The 17,448-nt window shown below is 45.4% G+C and overlaps 1 protein-coding gene across 5 annotated transcripts in view; it reads left to right on the top strand.

Moving 5' to 3' along the window:
* The window catches only part of CLYBL (citramalyl-CoA lyase), a 267,622-nt gene that overhangs the window by 142,353 nt on the left and 107,821 nt on the right, over window positions 1-17,448 (top strand). For all 5 annotated transcript variants that reach the window (XM_090022874.1, XM_090022865.1, XM_090022892.1 and 2 more), the window contains exon 2: window positions 1,032-1,221. In XM_090022874.1, the coding sequence (XP_089879000.1) occupies window positions 1,032-1,221 (190 nt within the window). The remainder of the gene's footprint in view (window positions 1-1,031; window positions 1,222-17,448) is intronic.

Raw genomic sequence — 17,448 nt, 5'->3', positions numbered from 1 at the left:
AGGTTGAACAGGAATTCTTGTGCAATTCTATTGGGCACTGCAGTGGTGGGCAGAGAAACTGTTTTATTCTTCTCATTTAATTATTTGTACCATGTTGTCTTTCCAGTGCCCCAACAGCTAGTGCCCAATAGAATCGGAAGAAAACGAGGCTCAGCCTCATTGGCTTCAATGTTGAGAGAATGGAGACTGAAAGGGCTGGGCACACAGGCCTCGTGTCAATGCGGAGTTTGTGAAACATACTGGCACTTTCTAGAGGTCCACCCTCACAGAGGCTAACTGACCTATTGGTACAACCAGTAATAACATTTCTTCAAGAGGCAAATGTCCGTGCTTTGGTTTTAAAGATACCAATCCTAGTGATGAGTCCTGCTGACGTCAGTGTCATTCCCCAGGATGCGATTCGTTTGGTTTTTGCTTTCAGTTTGCTTATATAGCAACAGGAATTTGCACACAAATAAGCTTTATCAAACAACATTCAGGTTGCAAAGTCAAGCTCTTAGACATTAGAAAATGCCAGAATTGCAAAGCTGAAGTGACTTGACCAGCTTGCCATCAGAACTCATCAGCAGAGGTAGGGTTATAATTCCATTCTCCCAAACATAATCCATTTAAAATATGAGACCGTTTCTCTCTGGGTGGTTTCCTGCTTCATTCACATTTCAGCTTCCACAACCAGTGGACCTCTGTCCTACAGACAACAGCCTCCTTTATGATACCATTTTGATATATTCCCAATGCGCTCTCCAGCCACTGCACTGATGGAGATGGGTGGAAAAAATAGAACATGATCATTTCATACAAATTGGTGTCTGCATTATGAACAAGAAGACTAAACCAAAACTGAATAGGCAGCTTTTACTCTGGCATTTCCTAAGTTTTAAATACTTGAGTTTGCAAATTGTATTTTTAAAGTTGTAAGAAATTAAGAGCTTGTATCCAAATAGCAATGCTCCTTTTTAAATTAAAATATGTTAATGTGTTTTTTTTTCAAATTATGGTCAGGAGTCTAACTTTGGCAACATCTTTTACAGGAAGAGTGCTTCTCTGGCAGCTGGTGTGCCTAAGCTTGGTTATCACGTCCAGTCTTCTCACAAGTATGTGCCCAGGAGAGCTGTGCTGTATGTACCTGCAGATGATAAAAGAAAGATACAGAAAATCCCATCGCTCAAGGTAGATTGTGCTGTATTGGACTGTGAAGATGGTGTGGCTCTGAACAGAAAGGTAACTAATATATTATTTGTGGAATGCCACATAATCAGTGCTATACAAAACATACTGCACTAGCCCTTGGGTGTTTATATTTCAAAGAGACAAAAGCAACTGGTAAAGTACCATATAACCACTAAAGAGTTTCTTCATGCAGCAATGGTGTATATTTTGAGTGGGTTAGTGGTTACAAACATTGAAAGACTTCTGGCAGGCTTTTGAATACCCCATTTACCTAGACTGAGTAACAATTTTAGATAAACAAATGGACCACAGCTTGTTGAAGGCACACAGAACCAGAATACATCCTTGGCCATGGACGTCTTGAAAATACTTAGAGGTATTTGGTTTTCTGCAAAGCAGGAGCAGGTATCAAATTTAGGTGTGAATAGCTAAAGCATTTTAACACATGTGTAGATGCACCTACGTGCATTAATGCTGTATATGTCGACTGATTTGGGACTACCTTGAGTCCCAAGTTGGTCCGCCCACTGCATTAATGTGCCTTAGCATATGCATGTGTAGACACGTACCTAAATTGCCTTAATGCACATTAGGCAAATGTGCATTAAGTTCAGGCATGCATAAAAACGTGCAGACACGCCCTTTGTGTAGCAAATGTGTATGTATGCGTTTCTGGTAGTGGGGAGAGCAGATTAGAATATTTCTTGGACATGTAGGGGATTGGATAGCTTTTTCAGGTGTTGGCTTTATGGAACAAGTTATGCTATATGTGAAAGAAGAAGGCAGATTTCCTTGCCTGCTTTTCCCATAGTCTCATAGTACATTAAGGCAGAATCCTATTTCTTCAAGTGGACAGCCAAAGTGTAGTTTGACATTGACTCCAAGTTGCTATTGTGAAGGAGCAGGGACAGATTCAGCAGTGGTGTGGCAGTGTGATGGCACCCCCTTTTTACTGCATAGCTCAGCAAGCTCTCGCACCCTTGGCCAATGGGGGAACAGTGGGGATTCAGGCAGGGAACAGGCACAGAAAGCAGCCAAATCCAGCACCCCAGGCAGCTGCTCTTCACAGCTGGAACCTCCTGGGCCTGTGGGGAACCCAAGGGGCTGGGCAGTGAGCAGGCACATGAAGGGAGGGTGGAAGGAGCCCCAGGGCTGCTTCTGCCCTGCTCCAGCCAGGGCTGCCAAGAGTGGCTTTGGAGGGATGCCAGACTAGGCTGGGGATGATTACAAGTGAGTTCCCCAGTCCAGCACCTGCAGGAGAGGGCAGGGAGTAGGCACAGGAATGGGTGACCTGCCCATTGCCACTGCTGCTATCCCTGGCCAAGCCCAGCACCCAACGCAGATGTCTCCAGTGGCCCCAGTCTGAACCGAGGGCAGGAGTGGCCTTGGGGCTTCCCACACCTTGGGTCAGCTGAGGACAGCAGCAGATGGGTTCTTTCTTTCCCACTTCCTGCTCTTGCTCCCTGCCTGACCCTCCCCGGGTTTCTCCCACTGGTTCACAGCTCCAGCCATACCTTGCCCACAACCTCAGCATTGTCTGACCTGTAGCACCAGTTGTATCTGCTGTATCCCCCTTTTCATAGAATCAAGGATTTTCTATATCTTTGATCTGCCTTTGTGTAAGAGCATGCTGTCACCCCATGTGGGCAAGCAAATGGGCAAGGGAAATTAGAGGCTTCTTCTCCAGAGATGCACAGATATCTACCTTTCCTGTAATAATTACACAATAATTACCTGCACAATGGCCAGGTAGTTCCATTAATCTCCAGCTGTGTTTTGGCTGTCATCTGTGGCCCTGGGCCAGATCCAGGCTGTGCATGAGGACTCACACAGTGGCCAATGCAGCATGAGTCCAGGGGTGGCAGAGGGCCAAGCTCACCCATGATGGCCATGCCCAGAGTGGCCAAAGGGCACCAGATTCTGTGGCAAACCATGCCCCCAACTTCTGTTGCTTGCCAGTAGCCCAGTGGGCCAGACTGAGGGTTCTGCAGACCTGACCTGGCCCACAGGCCATGGTTTGACCCAACCTGCACTAGGTGAAACTGAATTCTGCCCTAAGAGTTTCTACCTGTGGGAATGTTACACTGAAGATGGGGAAGACATACTTGAATCTCTTCCAAATGATCTTAAAAGCTTTGATAAGGTCTCATTCTTATTGTCCAGAGTTCCTTCTTCCTAATAGACTTTTCATAATTCTTACAGGAAGTTTAACCTATGAGGTGTCCCAAGCATGTCAGAAAGAATAACATGCTACCGTCTATCATAGTGGCTTTAACAGTTAATTTAAAATCTAGGATTTGAAAAGTGAAAATTGTGTTAGTGAACTTTCCAGCATATATGCACAGTTTATGAGCAATACTTGACAACTAGGGAAATGTCATATAAAAGATAGCTGAAAAAAAGACATGAATAAAAAGAACCCCTGTAACTACTGTAGTAGCAGATTTGTACTGCTTGGGTCATATTTGGGAGGTTATAAATGTAAGATGACAAATGAGACGCAACTCTGTTCAACTGTTATTTTTAGGTGCACATCAAGTAAAACAATGGCAAAAGCATCTATTTGTAGAAGAGAATAATAATGAAATAAAGTTTACTATCAGGATGGCAAAGATAGTGAAAAAATCTCTAAGCTTAAAGCTCTGGCCACTGAAAGTAATGAAAGTTTTGCCAGGGACAACTTTGGAAGCAGAACTTCAACCCATAACAGTTGAAATTGATGGCAAGTTCCATAATAAAAATTTCATAGATTTCATAGACATTAGGGCTGGAAGGGGCCTCTCAAGATCATTGGGTCCAGCCCCCTGCCCAACTGATCCCAGAAAGATAGGCCTCCAAGTGTTTCTTAAAGGAATCCAGAGTAGGTGCCTGCACCACCTCTGTGGGGCGTCTATTCCAGGGAACTTGGACAGTAAAGAAGTTTTTCCTGATGTAACACCTTAATCCAGATAATTTATAAACACATTGAAGAGTACAGGTCCAAGAACAGAGCCATGGGGGACGTCACAGATTACAGTGCACTAAGCTGATTCAGTTAATCAACTTTTGATGGTCTCTCCATCAACTATTGATGGACTCTCTGGGTCTGTCCCTGGAGCCAGTTCCCCAGCCACCAGACTGAAATTGTCTAGGCCTTAATTTCCCAATTTTTCCACAGGGACATCATGGGACACCAGGTCAAAGGCTTTCCTGAAGTCCAAAAATATGATATCCACCTCTTTTCTCCTTTGTCCAGGTAATGCATCACCTGGTCATAGAAAGAAATCAAAGTTTAGTGGAAACATGATCTTGTAGTAAAATGTACAAAGAAATCAGAGTCTCAGTTTCCCTGGATCTTAATCATTTTGAGGCTTAACTTATTAATGTTTATAAAGCAGTCTTAGACCAGACGAAAGAGGCTATTGTAGTATACACTGTCAAATAGTATTTGGTGCCACACTGAAATTCAAACAGTTGGAACAATCTAAAGAAAATTGAGAAAATGCATCATAGTCTTTTCTTTTCTTGAATTGGCTACCAAAATACGGTAAATGCAAGCAACTGTGTACTGATTAAGATATTGTCATACTTAAACCTCTGTGAATTTTTTGCAGCTGCTACAAACATATTATTGTTCTGTTGATATTAAGTAGCCTAGTTGCAGTAGTTAGGTGCAGTTTACCAAGTATCTTGTACCAAGCTTACATGCATTCACTATGTTTTTACTTGCATGGAGGCCAAACAGTAAGTTTGAACCTCACCATATCAGACTTGCTTTATAAGATATGTAGTGTGTGTTCTTGTCTCAATCCATTTTACTTGTTCATTACAGATAGTGAGGGAGGGGAGCTCTCCAAATTCTGAATTAGCGAACTTCAGAATTTACAGCAAATATAGCAGTTACTCATATACCTGTAACAGGTGATTAGTACGTTTAATTTAGTTAAATGCAGCATGTTCTTTTTTTCCTAGAAAGGTCTTTTAATATCTCTTGGAGGCCTCAAATTAAGGGGAAGGCATTTTATTTGCCTTTATCAGTATACCATTCTGGAGTCAGCTGGGATGCATTTCTTCCTGCCATCAAGGCAACTAACAGCAGTCACCAGACTGATAGTGGTATCTGATGCTGCCTATTGGTCCTTCTTTCTATACCATCTATTGCTGACTGTTGTTCTGATTGTACCAGAAATAGTTGCAGCAAGAAGTTCATGAGGAGAAAAATGTCTCAACATTTAATGAAAGACGAGAAAGAAAAGGCTGGAAAACAAAGCAAACAATGTGCTGAGTTCAACACTCATTGTGAGAAGACAGAACCTGACCCTCTGGGAGCATGGCACGTACTTTAGACTTGTCTAACATGCCTATCCTCACCTTGATTGGGCCTATTGTATCAGCTTCAAAAAATTCTGTATGAAAGAAGCTAATACCTTCTTACCCTCACATTTATGAGGAGAAAGTGCCCTAACCATCAGACTAAAAACTAGGACATCCTCCATCACGCCTCTTGAAGCTGAGCCACTAAGGAGAAAGGACTGTTAAGTCATGGGGATAAGAAGAAAAGAAAACAAAAAGGGGGCTGACAGTCAGCCCACTGAGTTGGGCACTTTCCTGGGAAAGAGGGACACTAGATTTGGGGCTTGCTCCCAGTGATTTTTATGCAGTTCATTCAATGATTATTTAATACAAAATTCCAAGACTCCAATCCAGTGACCTTGTTCTTTTATTCTTTTAGGCCTGCACCCCAAAAAATGTTATGCCTCTGGGCCAGGTCAGCATAGCATGAACTCTGCCAAAGAGCATACCTTTTTGCTTATGCTGTGCTATGCTATGCCAGTATCTTTAGGCCCTTAACGAAAGTTTCAAAGCATTTTAATATAAATTAAATACATTTTGGAATAAAAAGCCTTACAAAATAAGATGTAGATGTATTCCATCCTGAAAATGTTGAAATGGAAGGTTCCATGGTATCAAAAATAATCTTTGAATTTTAGTGCAAGGCTGCTCAATGAAAAGAGCATTTAGCTACAGAAACATTTTACGTGAGTAGTTTTTGGCTTAATAGAAAGAAGAAAATAACAGCTTTTGGCAACATCCATGCCATTGTTTCATCTTTCATACAGGATGGAATTTTATCTTTGGATGAAGCATGTGGGATTACTACTACAGATGGAAGTAGCCAGTGCAATAAGAAATATAATCAAAGCTTATATATTTTCACTGGCTCAAAAGGTAAAAGGCCATTGTCTGGAATGGCTTACAGGTGTTCTGACACACAAACTGGTCAAGTAGACCCTACAGAAAAATGTCTTACAGTAAAATATTTATAGAAGGCTCAGTTTGATTCTAGGAAAGTCTACAGCCTCATTTTTGCCTCCAATTATTGCACGAAATCAAGTCACCCAGATACTCTTATGACTTGAAGTTCTGGTGCCAGCACCTCAGTTGAAACTAGACCCATCTTTCCCAGGCTGCAGTTTCTTTACCTTCTAGCTGCTGTAGTAGTTCCATCACAACTCCAGGTCCTGCTAGACCTCTTCAGGAATATATAAAGTGGTGTTTCATTTAAATCATGAATAATGTGGATTTGGGGTTACTTTTTTAACCACAAAATTGGGAGTTTAAATCAGACAAAATCAGGATCCCTGCAGGTAAGTTCCAAAGCCTGAAGAGGAAGTGTTATCTAGCAGGACCTGGAGTTGTGAAGGAATGACTACAACAACTAGAAGGTAAAGAAACTGCAGCCTGGGAAAGATGGGTCTAATTTCACTATATATATAGTGTTGTTTCATTTAAATCAGGAAAAAGTGGATTTGGGGTTACTTGTTTTTAAACCAACCATTGGGAGGGGGGTTTAAATCAGAGAAATCCAAGATTCCTGTTCATCTATCACAGCCAGTGACGGTCTTTGCCTGACAATATATGTCCTTAAATACGTTACTGATCTCAATATGTCTTTCCTATCTGGCTAGTATAAAAGTATCCTTTTCTAGGTTCTCTCTGATCCAAGGTCTCTGCTCCCTGAGGGTCTCCTCTCCTTTAACAAAGCACTTCCTCACCTGCTTTCAAAATAAGGTCTGGGCCATGTACATGGTCCCCCAGAAAGAGCATAATATTGTTAAATAGAATTTCTTTTCTTCATATCTTTTGTGAAAGGTGTAAAAATGCATCCTTATTTCTCTACATTTCCAAGTACACTTTCTGCAAAAGAATAGGTGCAGCCCTTAGTTACTTTTCTAAATTTTAGCTTATATATTTAGATTCTGCCTTGCCAAATTCACAGTTATTTGTTCACTTCCACTCCTAAAACACTTAAAATATAAAGTTGCATTGGTGTTCTTTTCTCATTTCAGAGGTGAAAAAGTAATGTCTATGAGTGCATCTGCATTTGGGGGAAGTGCTGTGTATTCCTTTGACATGAAAAGCCCTCTAAAGAAAAATGAAGTTTTTCTGTTCTTCATGGCTAGGGACAGACATTATACATGAACCAGTTTAAGTGATCAGAAACTGGTTTAAACCTGTAACAGAATAGTGCACATAAATCAATTTCAAAATGGCCAAAACTGGTTTCAAATAATCGTGGCTGAGTGTAGTATCAGACTTAACTGATTTGGCTCAAACTGGTTTATGCAATGTCTGTCCCAGACCTGGGCTGCAGGGAAGGGAGAGGGAAGATTAACCCTTCTCCCTGCCCCATTCCCCCCAACAGGTTCATGCTGGGTACGTTGTCCCACAGGGTTGGGAGGGGGGCTCTGTTCTGTGCTGGGGGGGGACTCTTCCTCCCCTACTCCCTTTTCCTAGGGTGGGGACAGGGACTCTGTGTGGTGCTGGATAGGAACTCTTCCTCCTCCTTCTCCCCTTCCCTCCTGCTGCCATATGGCTAGAAAGGAGGGGAGGGCTCCATGCGATGCTGCCTAGCCCCAGAGTAGGGATGGGCAAGGGGAGGCTCTGTTCCATGCCAGGGGAACTCTTCCCCCTTCCCCTCCCCCAGAGGGGCAGCGGGACTGCAAAGCTCATCTGGGCAGGGTGTGGATGTGGGTGTGAGGTTAGGAGGTGTAGGGACCCCCCACGTACTCCTTCAAGGCATGCGGCCCCATCTGCCTGGCAGCAGCAGCATGCAGGGAAGTCAGAGTGTTCATGTGAGGCTCCAGCCAATACTGCACCAGGGGAGGGAGCGGAGTCTGTCCTATCACCAGGGCTCTGCTCCCCATGCCTGAAGGCCTGTACAGGAGCCTGCTGCCTCCCCTGCTCCCTGCTGTGCAAGTCTCTGCACCCCGCCAGGAGTGGAAGGAGCCCCACCCCCTGCTTCCCCGCAGAGTCCAATGTGGGGCTTCCCCTCTGCGAGTGAGGAGCTGCAGGTGTGTGGCACAGAGCCCTGGGGATAGAAGCGGCCAGGCAGGCTGCGTGGGGCTGTGCTCCTCACTCCCAGCACAGCGCTGGCTGCCTCTATTGTAGGGGCTCCTCTCTGCACATCTGCAGCTCCACACTTGCAGAGGGGAAACCCTCACTGGACTCCACGTGGAAGCAGGGACTCCCTCCACTCCCGACAGAGTGTGGGAACCTGCACAGCAGGGAGCAGGGGAGGTAGCAGGCTCCAGTGCGGGGCTTCCCCTGCTGCAAGTGCTCCCGCACAGCTCTGGCTGGAGCCATGCCTATGCTGGGCATGAGTGCCCTTACCTTTCTGCCTGTTGCTGCTGCCAGGCAGCAGGGGTTGCATGCCATGGAGTGTGTGGCGGTGGGGAAGAGGGAGGAGGGGGAAGAGTTTCCCTCTGGGACCTGGCAGTCCTGTGTGCTGGGATTGCTCCCAGCTGTCAGGGAGCCTCTGGTGCAGGCCTGTCAGGGCCTGGCCATGTTCCCTGCCCTCCCCGCCCCACCTCAGCTTTCCTGTGGAAGGGAGGGCTGCTCTAGTGCCTCTGGGCTTCTGGCTTGAGCTACTGCAGGTATGTGCCTGCATTTCCTGAATAGAAAAGGAATGTCTATCCCCTTGGAAACTGATTCACTCTTTGCTAGTTAGACTAACCTGAAAAGATTGAATCAATTCAGGCTTGGGCTTTGTGAATGTCTCTCCCTAGCCCCTGGCTGTAATCAAGGAGATCTCCTTTAACCAATAACAATTGCTGGCATTCAGTGCTGCATTGTGAAATCAGCTGAGGGTGTTTATACACATGCTTTGGAGCTTCTCATGTATCAGCATCCCCACACTTCAAAATGGCAGCAGTGGCATTTTATCTAAAGCTTATTGAATGAGCTATAGGTAAACCACCTCTGCTGCCATTTTGAAGTGCAGGGACGCTGATACACAAGACATGGGAGGCTGCTGGAACATGGTAATTGCCATGCTCCAGCAGAATTGATGTGCTGGAATTACAGCACATCAGAGCAGTCTCTCTGCTCATGAATAAGCACCCCAAGAGCCTTGTTATATGTTACACTCTGAACTGCATAAATGTTGATCGGTGTCAGTGCTAGCTTGTGGAGCAGTCACAGAAGACTGAAAGGTAAGAATCCCCCACCTCCCATTCTGGGCTTCCCCCTACCCCTGGGCCTCCCTCCTGTCTCTCAAGCATCCCCTTCTTCCCCCAAGCCCTCCCCTTCCCCTGCCCAGAGAGAAGCAACAGTGACAGCAGCTGGGGAGGCAGATTAACTGTTCCCTGCCTGCTCCCCCAGTACAGACATCGTGGGCAGCCACAAATAAGCAAGGAGTGGGAGGGGGATCAACAGTGAACAGAAATCTGAGGTGCTTGCTGGGGAGGGAGGGCCAATGGGCCCGTGTGGGCAGCTTAGAGCAGGGGTGGGCAAAATACATTCTATCGAACCTGAGGGGCCCCTAAAAAATTTAGAAAATTAATATTTACCTGCCCTTAGTTCCTGTCAAAAATGACAGGAACCAAGAGCAGTAGGACCCAAGGGAAGCCCAGCGGGCTCCCACAACAGCAGGGCCTGTCTGGCCCTGCCCTCCCCAGCCAGAAGCCCCAGCTGGGGCTTCTGGCCTGAGACTGCATGACTGCCCCATGCTGGAACTGCAGGTAAGGGGGAAGAGGGGGAAGGGAAGGCCAGGAGAGGACAGGGAAGGAGTCTGGGGAAAAGCTGAGTGCGGCGGGGGGAAGCAGCCCCTCCCCTGCCCGGTGCCCTGTACTGCAGCTGCTTGCAGCCTGCTTGGGGCTGCCTGTGCCTGCTCCAGACAGCCCTGTGTGGGCTGCAAGTGGCTGCAGTGTGGGGCACCGGGCACAGGGTAGTCAAAAGACCTCTTCCCCCACCCCCACTGCCAGCCTGGGCCCCGCGCCAGCTCCAGGCTTGCCTGTCGGGGCTGCGCATGGCGGCAGCAGCTGTGGCCACCCCACTTGCCATGCTGGGCAGTGTTTGCCAGCACCACCTGTGGGCTGTCCAGTGCGCACTCTGGGTGGGTAGCAGCACCCAACACTACCTGGCATGGCAAGCAGAGGGGCCACAGCTGCTGCTGCTGCTGCACTCAGCCCTGATGGGTGAGCCTGGAGCTGGCTCAGGGCCCAAGCTGGCAGCAGGGGCAGGTTACCAGCTGGTGCTAAGCGCAGGGAAAAGCAACCCCTTGCTCACCCCATGGCTGACTTCCCATGCTGCAGCTGCTCACAGCCTGTGTGGAGCTGCCTGTGCATGCTGCAGACAGCCCGGTGTGGGCTGTGAGCAGCTGCAGCAGGGAGTGCCGGGCATGGGGCAGGCAAGAGGCCACTTTTCCCCGCACTCAGCACCAGCTTCTTCCCTGCTGGCGAGCAGGAGGTTGGGGCTGTGCTCTGCCCCCCACCATACCGTGGGGCTGGGGGGCACTGGGAGTGAGTGGGAGGGGAGCCAGCGGGAGTACAGGGCCCACACCGGTGTCCCAGGGCCAGTGCTGGTGGGGCCCAAAGCAGGGTGGCAGGAGCCTGGGGTCCCAGCCAGCAGGGGCTCTATGGAGCCAGGCCAGCTCCCCCGTCTCCTTGCTGGAGCAGCCCAGCCCAGCTCCAAAGACCCCTGCCAGCCTGCAACCTGCTTTTGGCCCTACCAGTGCTGGCCCTGTGACGTTGGGCCCAAGACATTGGGACATTGGTCCCAAGATGGTGACCAGGGGGTTGGGCACCGGTCCAGGGGTGGCACTACCCATGTGGCCCTTGACAGCCTGCCAAAACTGGGTAAGTGGCCTTCCGCCCAAAATAATTGCCCCCACCCCGGGCTACAGTGTAGTATAGTGTAACACGAGCTAAATAACACTAGTCAGAGATAAACCTGCCCTCATGGGTGACTGGTGCCTCCCGATTCTGGGGGGATACCAGATTGCTGATGGGGGGGGGGGGTCCCCCCAGTGGCCAATCACCAAGTCAGCAGTGAAACTGGAAGTGCACTTCCACCGGCACTTCCGGTTTTGCGGCTGGCACTTCCAGGGGCTACACGGCCAATCTCAGGGGGTTCGTGTGCACCCCCTACACATCGCCAATGCCTGCCCTTGAACTGTATAATTTTGAGTTGCCTAATAAGTAAAACTAGTTTCAGGTGTTAATGTGCAGACAGTTCAGGTATGAAGAACTGCAGGAGCAACCAAAAATTACAAGGCCCTGAAGCTCACTGAAGAGCTTGCTAAAGCTCATTCAAATAGAGCTTAAGCATCTCAGTTCCTGTCTTAATGTGGGTAAGGATTAAATTGCTCTACCCCAAACTACAGAGTGCATTTACTCCCCCAGATTGCACTTGGGAAGCATAGGTTGGTAAAGGCAAATGCATAGACTTGCTGTTTCCTTATTCCTACCCAAGTCCTTGCTTATACTGAGGAGTAGCAAGCATGGAGTCACTTCGGTTCTCTCTGCTATCACCACAGTATTTGTCACCACAGCAGTAGTCAAAGGAAGTCCTATACCGTCACTATCCTCAACATGGACACTTAGGCCCTAAATAAATAAATATTATATGTATGTATGTGTGTGTACTCCTAAAGAACTCTTTGATTTTTTTCAAGGTTGGGAACTAAATTAGCAATGAAGTAAAGGTGGATACTTGTGTATGTGTGTATAATATAGATATATCATGTACTATATTATAATTTTGTAGTATCCACCTTTAGTTCATTGTTATGCTGGGACCTTGAAAAAATAAATTAGTTCTTTAGGAATATCTGTTTAAAAAAAAAAGAAAAGAATTAGGCCCAACTATTTTTTAGACTGTTCCTTTATAAATAACACATAGGTAAAAGATGACTCCAGGTTCATTACAGTTAAGAGCAGATCATCTGCATACATGCTGATTTTTATAGTAATTTCATCCCATGAGCATGCCTTCTATATTGCACTCATCATCTGATCATGGGGTTGGAACAAACAGCACACTGAAAAGAGAGCAGCCATGCCTTACAGTTTCTTCCTAATCTGAAGCCATCTGACCTATGGATTCCTTATTACTGATGAAAAGGGGCTTTTGCATATTGAATAATACATTAACTAAATTTGGGGTAGGAGATAAATATATAAAATGGGTCAATGTACTAAGTGAAAAAATATTAGACTACCTTGTTGAAGGCTTTTGCAACATCAGTAGAAAAAGCTGAGTGGGTTTCCACAAATCTTTGGCTACTTTAGTTAAAATCAACAGTTTTCCTATGTCGTAGTGATGTTAATCTGCTTTGAATAAAGCCAATGTGATCAGGATTTAGCTGTGCAGAAGGTATTTCTCTAGGCTCATAGTGAGAGTTTTAGCTAGTATTTTACAGTTACAAATATGAGACACATTGATAACTAGGTTGTTTTATCAGGTCCTTGCTTTATTTATAATAAGCTAGCACTGTAGCTAATTGTATTCCTCCTACGGGGGAAAGCGTGCTGATGAGTATGTAAAGAATGATTAAATGTACACAAGCGCATAGTGGGGTGACTTCTCTTCAAAAGATGCACAATATTAGAATAGGACTGCTGCCTTCCTGGTGTCTTGCCATTATTAAAAGATTTAGTAGTTTGGGAAATTTCTTCAATAGGAATTGAGGAGTCCAGGAGTCTCTGTGGTTTAGTGTAGGGAGCCTGAACTGTACAGAGAAACTCTGCAAGGTTTTTTTTGATCCTTGAAGAGTTCTGATGGATATACATTTTCATAAAAGTTAAAAAGTATTTTAATTCCCTTATTAATCCCTCCATGGTTCTGGACAATCTGCCACTCCTGAGTGGTAATGGTGACAATAAAAGTTTTTTGTTCCTATTGTTTTACTCTCCAAGCCAATCATCTTTCTCATATAAGGATTTAAGGTACCTCAAGTAAGGTCAGAATATTCAGCAATTTTCTTCTTAATGAGCTCAACAAAGCCTGTATCTTATAGTGCAGACACTTTGAATTGCCAGTTATTTCTTTTCCTGCGATTCGTATGTATCCAATTAAGTTTGACTTGGGCATGATCTGATGTAACTGACTCCTGACAGAATTGTGTCAGGTAATTTAGGGAAATATGTCTTGGCTCTATATTAACAAAAAAATCATGCAGGAACATATTAACAGACAGGGGAGAAGTTTTTTAAATGTGTTAATGTTTGCATGGCATTTTAAGCATTCAAAATGCTGTTAAATCCCTTGTGATGCCAGAATCATTACCATATTAAAGAAAGGAGATCAGATTCCAGCAATTACGGTGCTGTATTTTACACTCTTGTCCATAGCTGGGAAGATCGTTTCCTGCATTCTCCTCAGTAGACTCATGTTCCTCACTGAGGAGATTCTACCCAAGTCCAGATGTGGTTTTAGAGTACTCAGAGGTATAATAGATATGATCAATGTTGCTAGACAGCTGCAGAAGTGCCTCAGGCAACACTGAGATCTTTACGTAGCCTTCATTGAGTTGACTAAAGCCTTTGATTCAATCAACGGAGGCCCTATGGAAAATCCTGACAAGATTTGGCTTCCTGCCAGCATCCAGTATTACATGGATAGGAATCTCTTTAACATCAACTGCTTACATTCCAAATCCAAGATAACCAACACCTCCATTACCAATCTTCAATATGCTGATGATTGTGTCATGTGTGCTCATTCAATTAAAGAGCGCCAAGTCACTCTTGATTGCTTCTGGGAAGCATCTGAAATGTTTGAGTTCACTATCAATCTCATGAAAACCAAGATTCTTTACCAGCACCCCCCAAATCAACCAGCTGCTCTTCCATGAAATAGAAGTAGGGGGCAATCCTCGGAGGATGTTGAGCATTTCCCCTGCTGGGTAGCTACCTTTCCTAAAAAGTAAATATAGACAATCATAGAAAATCTCCTCTCAGTCTTCTCTTCTATAGACTAAATAAGCCCAGTTCCCACAGCCTCTCCTTATAAATTATGTGCTCCAGTCCCCTCACCATTTTTACTGCCCACCACTGGACTTTCTCCAATTTGTCTGCGTCCTTTCTGTAGTGGTGGGCCCAAAACTGAACACAGTACTCCAGATGTCGCCTCACCAGTGCTGAATAGAAGGGAATAATCACTTCCCTTGACCTACTGGCGACACACCTACCAATACAGCCCAGTATGCCGTTAGCCTTCTTTGCAACAAGAGCACGCTGCTGTCTCATATTCATCTTATTGTCCACTGTAATCCCAAGGTCCTTTTCTGCAGAGCTGCAGCCCAGCCAGTCAGCCCCCAGCCTGTACTGGTGCATGGGATTGTTCCATCCTAAGTGTAGGACTTTGTAGTTGTCCTTATTGAACCTCATGAGATTCCTTTTGGTCCAATCCTCCAATTTGTCTAGATCACTCTGAAACCTAGCCCTACACTCCAGTGTATCTACTGCTCCCCATCAGCTTAGTGTCATCTGCAAACTGGGTGAGGGTGCACTCTATGCCATCTTCCTGGTTGTTGATGAAGACTTTGAAAACTGGCCCCAGGATCAACCCCTGGGACTCTCGACTTGCTACTGGCTGCCAGCTAGACATTGACCCATTGATTACTACTCTCTGAGCTCAATGCTTCAGCCAGTTTTCTATCCACCTAACAGTCCATTCATCCAGCCCATACTTCCTTAGCTTCACTGCAAGAATGCTGTGGGGAGACCGTATCAAAAGCCTTGCTAAAATCAAGGTATACCACATCTACCTGTCTCCCCACATCCACAGAGCCAGTCACCTCATCATAGGCAATCAGCTTGGTCAGGCATGACTTGCGCCTGGGGAATCCATGCTGACTGTTCCTAATCACCTTTTTCTTCTCCATGTACTTAGAAATAGATTTCTTGAGGATCTTCTCCATGATTTTTCCAGGGACTGAGGTGAGACTGACTGGTCTGTAGTTCACTGGATTCTCCTTTCCCCCTTTTTTTAAATATTTGCACTATGTTTGCCCTTTTCCAATCATCTGGGCCCACTCCTGACCACCATGAACTTTCAAAGATGATAGCCAGTGCATCCCATCTGGCCCCTTGGATAAAATCTGCCAGTGGTACCTTAGGATATCTCTGAAATCGTGTCTTTAGTGATTAGGAGATCAGGACCCAAGTCAAACTTCTCACTTACCAGGATGTTGTCATCTCTATGCTATTGTATGGATGTGAAACTTGGACAGTATAATGGAACATGTGCAATCTTTGGAACATTATTGTAAGTGATGTTTCTGGAAAATTCTCCTTATCAATTGAAAGGACAGAAGAACATCAGTGTTCTGGCTCAAGCAAACACCCAACAGCATTGAAGCCATGTTTATATGACACTAGCCCCATTGGATAGGACATGTCATAAGGATGCCTGACAACTGGCTCCCAAACTAGGTCCTGGACTCCCTGGTCACCACTTTAGAGGTGGGCAAAAGAAGGGATTCAAAGACACCTTGAAAGCCAATCTTAAGAATTGCAATATTAACATCAGTACCTTGGAAATTCAAGTACTGAATCATCCCCAATGGTGCTGTGATATAGGACATGGCATCAATCACTTTGAGCAAATTTGCCTTGCTATGGGGGTGGATAGACAAGAGGGACAAAGAGAAAGAGCTGTGACCCAACATCACCAAAATCTGCTCCTTCCTCCCGGAACTATTTGCCACATCTTCAGTTGAATATGTGGATCTCGGATAGATTTCCTCAATCCTCTGCAAAATCACCGATGACTCCTGTATTTCCTGGAAGACTGTCATCCTCAGATCAAGGGATTGCTGTTAATGCATGCGGGGGTGGTGTATATATGGCAATAATATCCAGAAGCCCCAGTCACAAACCAGGACCCTAATGTAATAGATGCTATGCAAACACTGAATAAAAATGAACTATGCCCCAAGGAGTTAAGTATCTACCCTCCCCACTGTTCCCCTGTGCATGGAGGGAGTATTGGCAACAGAGAGAGGTATGTATGATGTAACAGAGTTAGAACTAGAGTCAAGGCAGGGTTCAATCAGCGTGTAAAGAGTGGGATAAATCACTGAAGCTGGTGAAGCTAGTTTTAGCCCCTGCTGGTCCAAGGATTGGGGAAAATAGAAAAGTGACTTAGATTTACTTTCTCCTGTGCCCCCCCCCCATTTGACTAAATTGAAGATTAAGTCTATAGAGTATACGTACTAGGGCTGTGCGAAGCTTCGGTAGCCGATTCAATTCAGAGGAGGTTTGGCCCAATTTGGCGGCTGAATCTCCGAATCCGAATTGAATTGGGAGACCCATTAAAAGGTCTGAATCAAATCGGAAACTTCTGAATTGATTTGGAAGGCTTGCGGGAGGGCCTCATGCCCGCACAAGGGGCTACCATTCCTGCTGTTTTCATCCTGCTCTGCCTTAACACACACAAGTGACACGAGTTTTGCTTTCAACAGTTTGAGGTGCACTTTCACAGAAACCCTGCACCTATCTCCTTAACATTTGCCAGGGTTCATGCCCTCAGAAGGGGCTACCATCCCTGCTGTTTTCATCCAAATATGTAAAAAAAAATGACAGTTATAGGTATTTTAGTGATTCCCCATTATGGTCTATAGATGAATCTCCAAACCAATGCTGAATCTTTGAATCTGAATGGGATTAATAAAATCAGGACAGTGATTCAAATCACTGAATTGAATCACTGTCCCTCCAAATCGGCCGAATCCAAATCCAAAGCGAATACTTGCTGCCTCACACAGGCCTAATATGCACTGGATCCAGATGTTTAAATATGGAATCATAAAGAAGTTCCATTAAATAGACATACAGGGATGCAAGTAGCATTACGTACAGCAAGAAAATATAAATATATATGTGCAATAGGGCTCTAGGTGAGAGAGCTGAGTTTTCGATGCAAGTATGAATTTAAATGACTGAAAAGATGAAACAATACTATTTCATGCTGGAAATATGGAGACCTATGGGTGGATAGTCATTGTGGCTT

Source organism: Crocodylus siamensis, chromosome 1 (assembly GCF_052110815.1).
Source record: "Crocodylus siamensis isolate JL-2025a chromosome 1, ASM5211081v1, whole genome shotgun sequence".
NCBI classification, from domain to species: Eukaryota; Metazoa; Chordata; order Crocodylia; family Crocodylidae; genus Crocodylus; species Crocodylus siamensis.
This window is presented reverse-complemented; position numbering and strand designations above follow the sequence as displayed.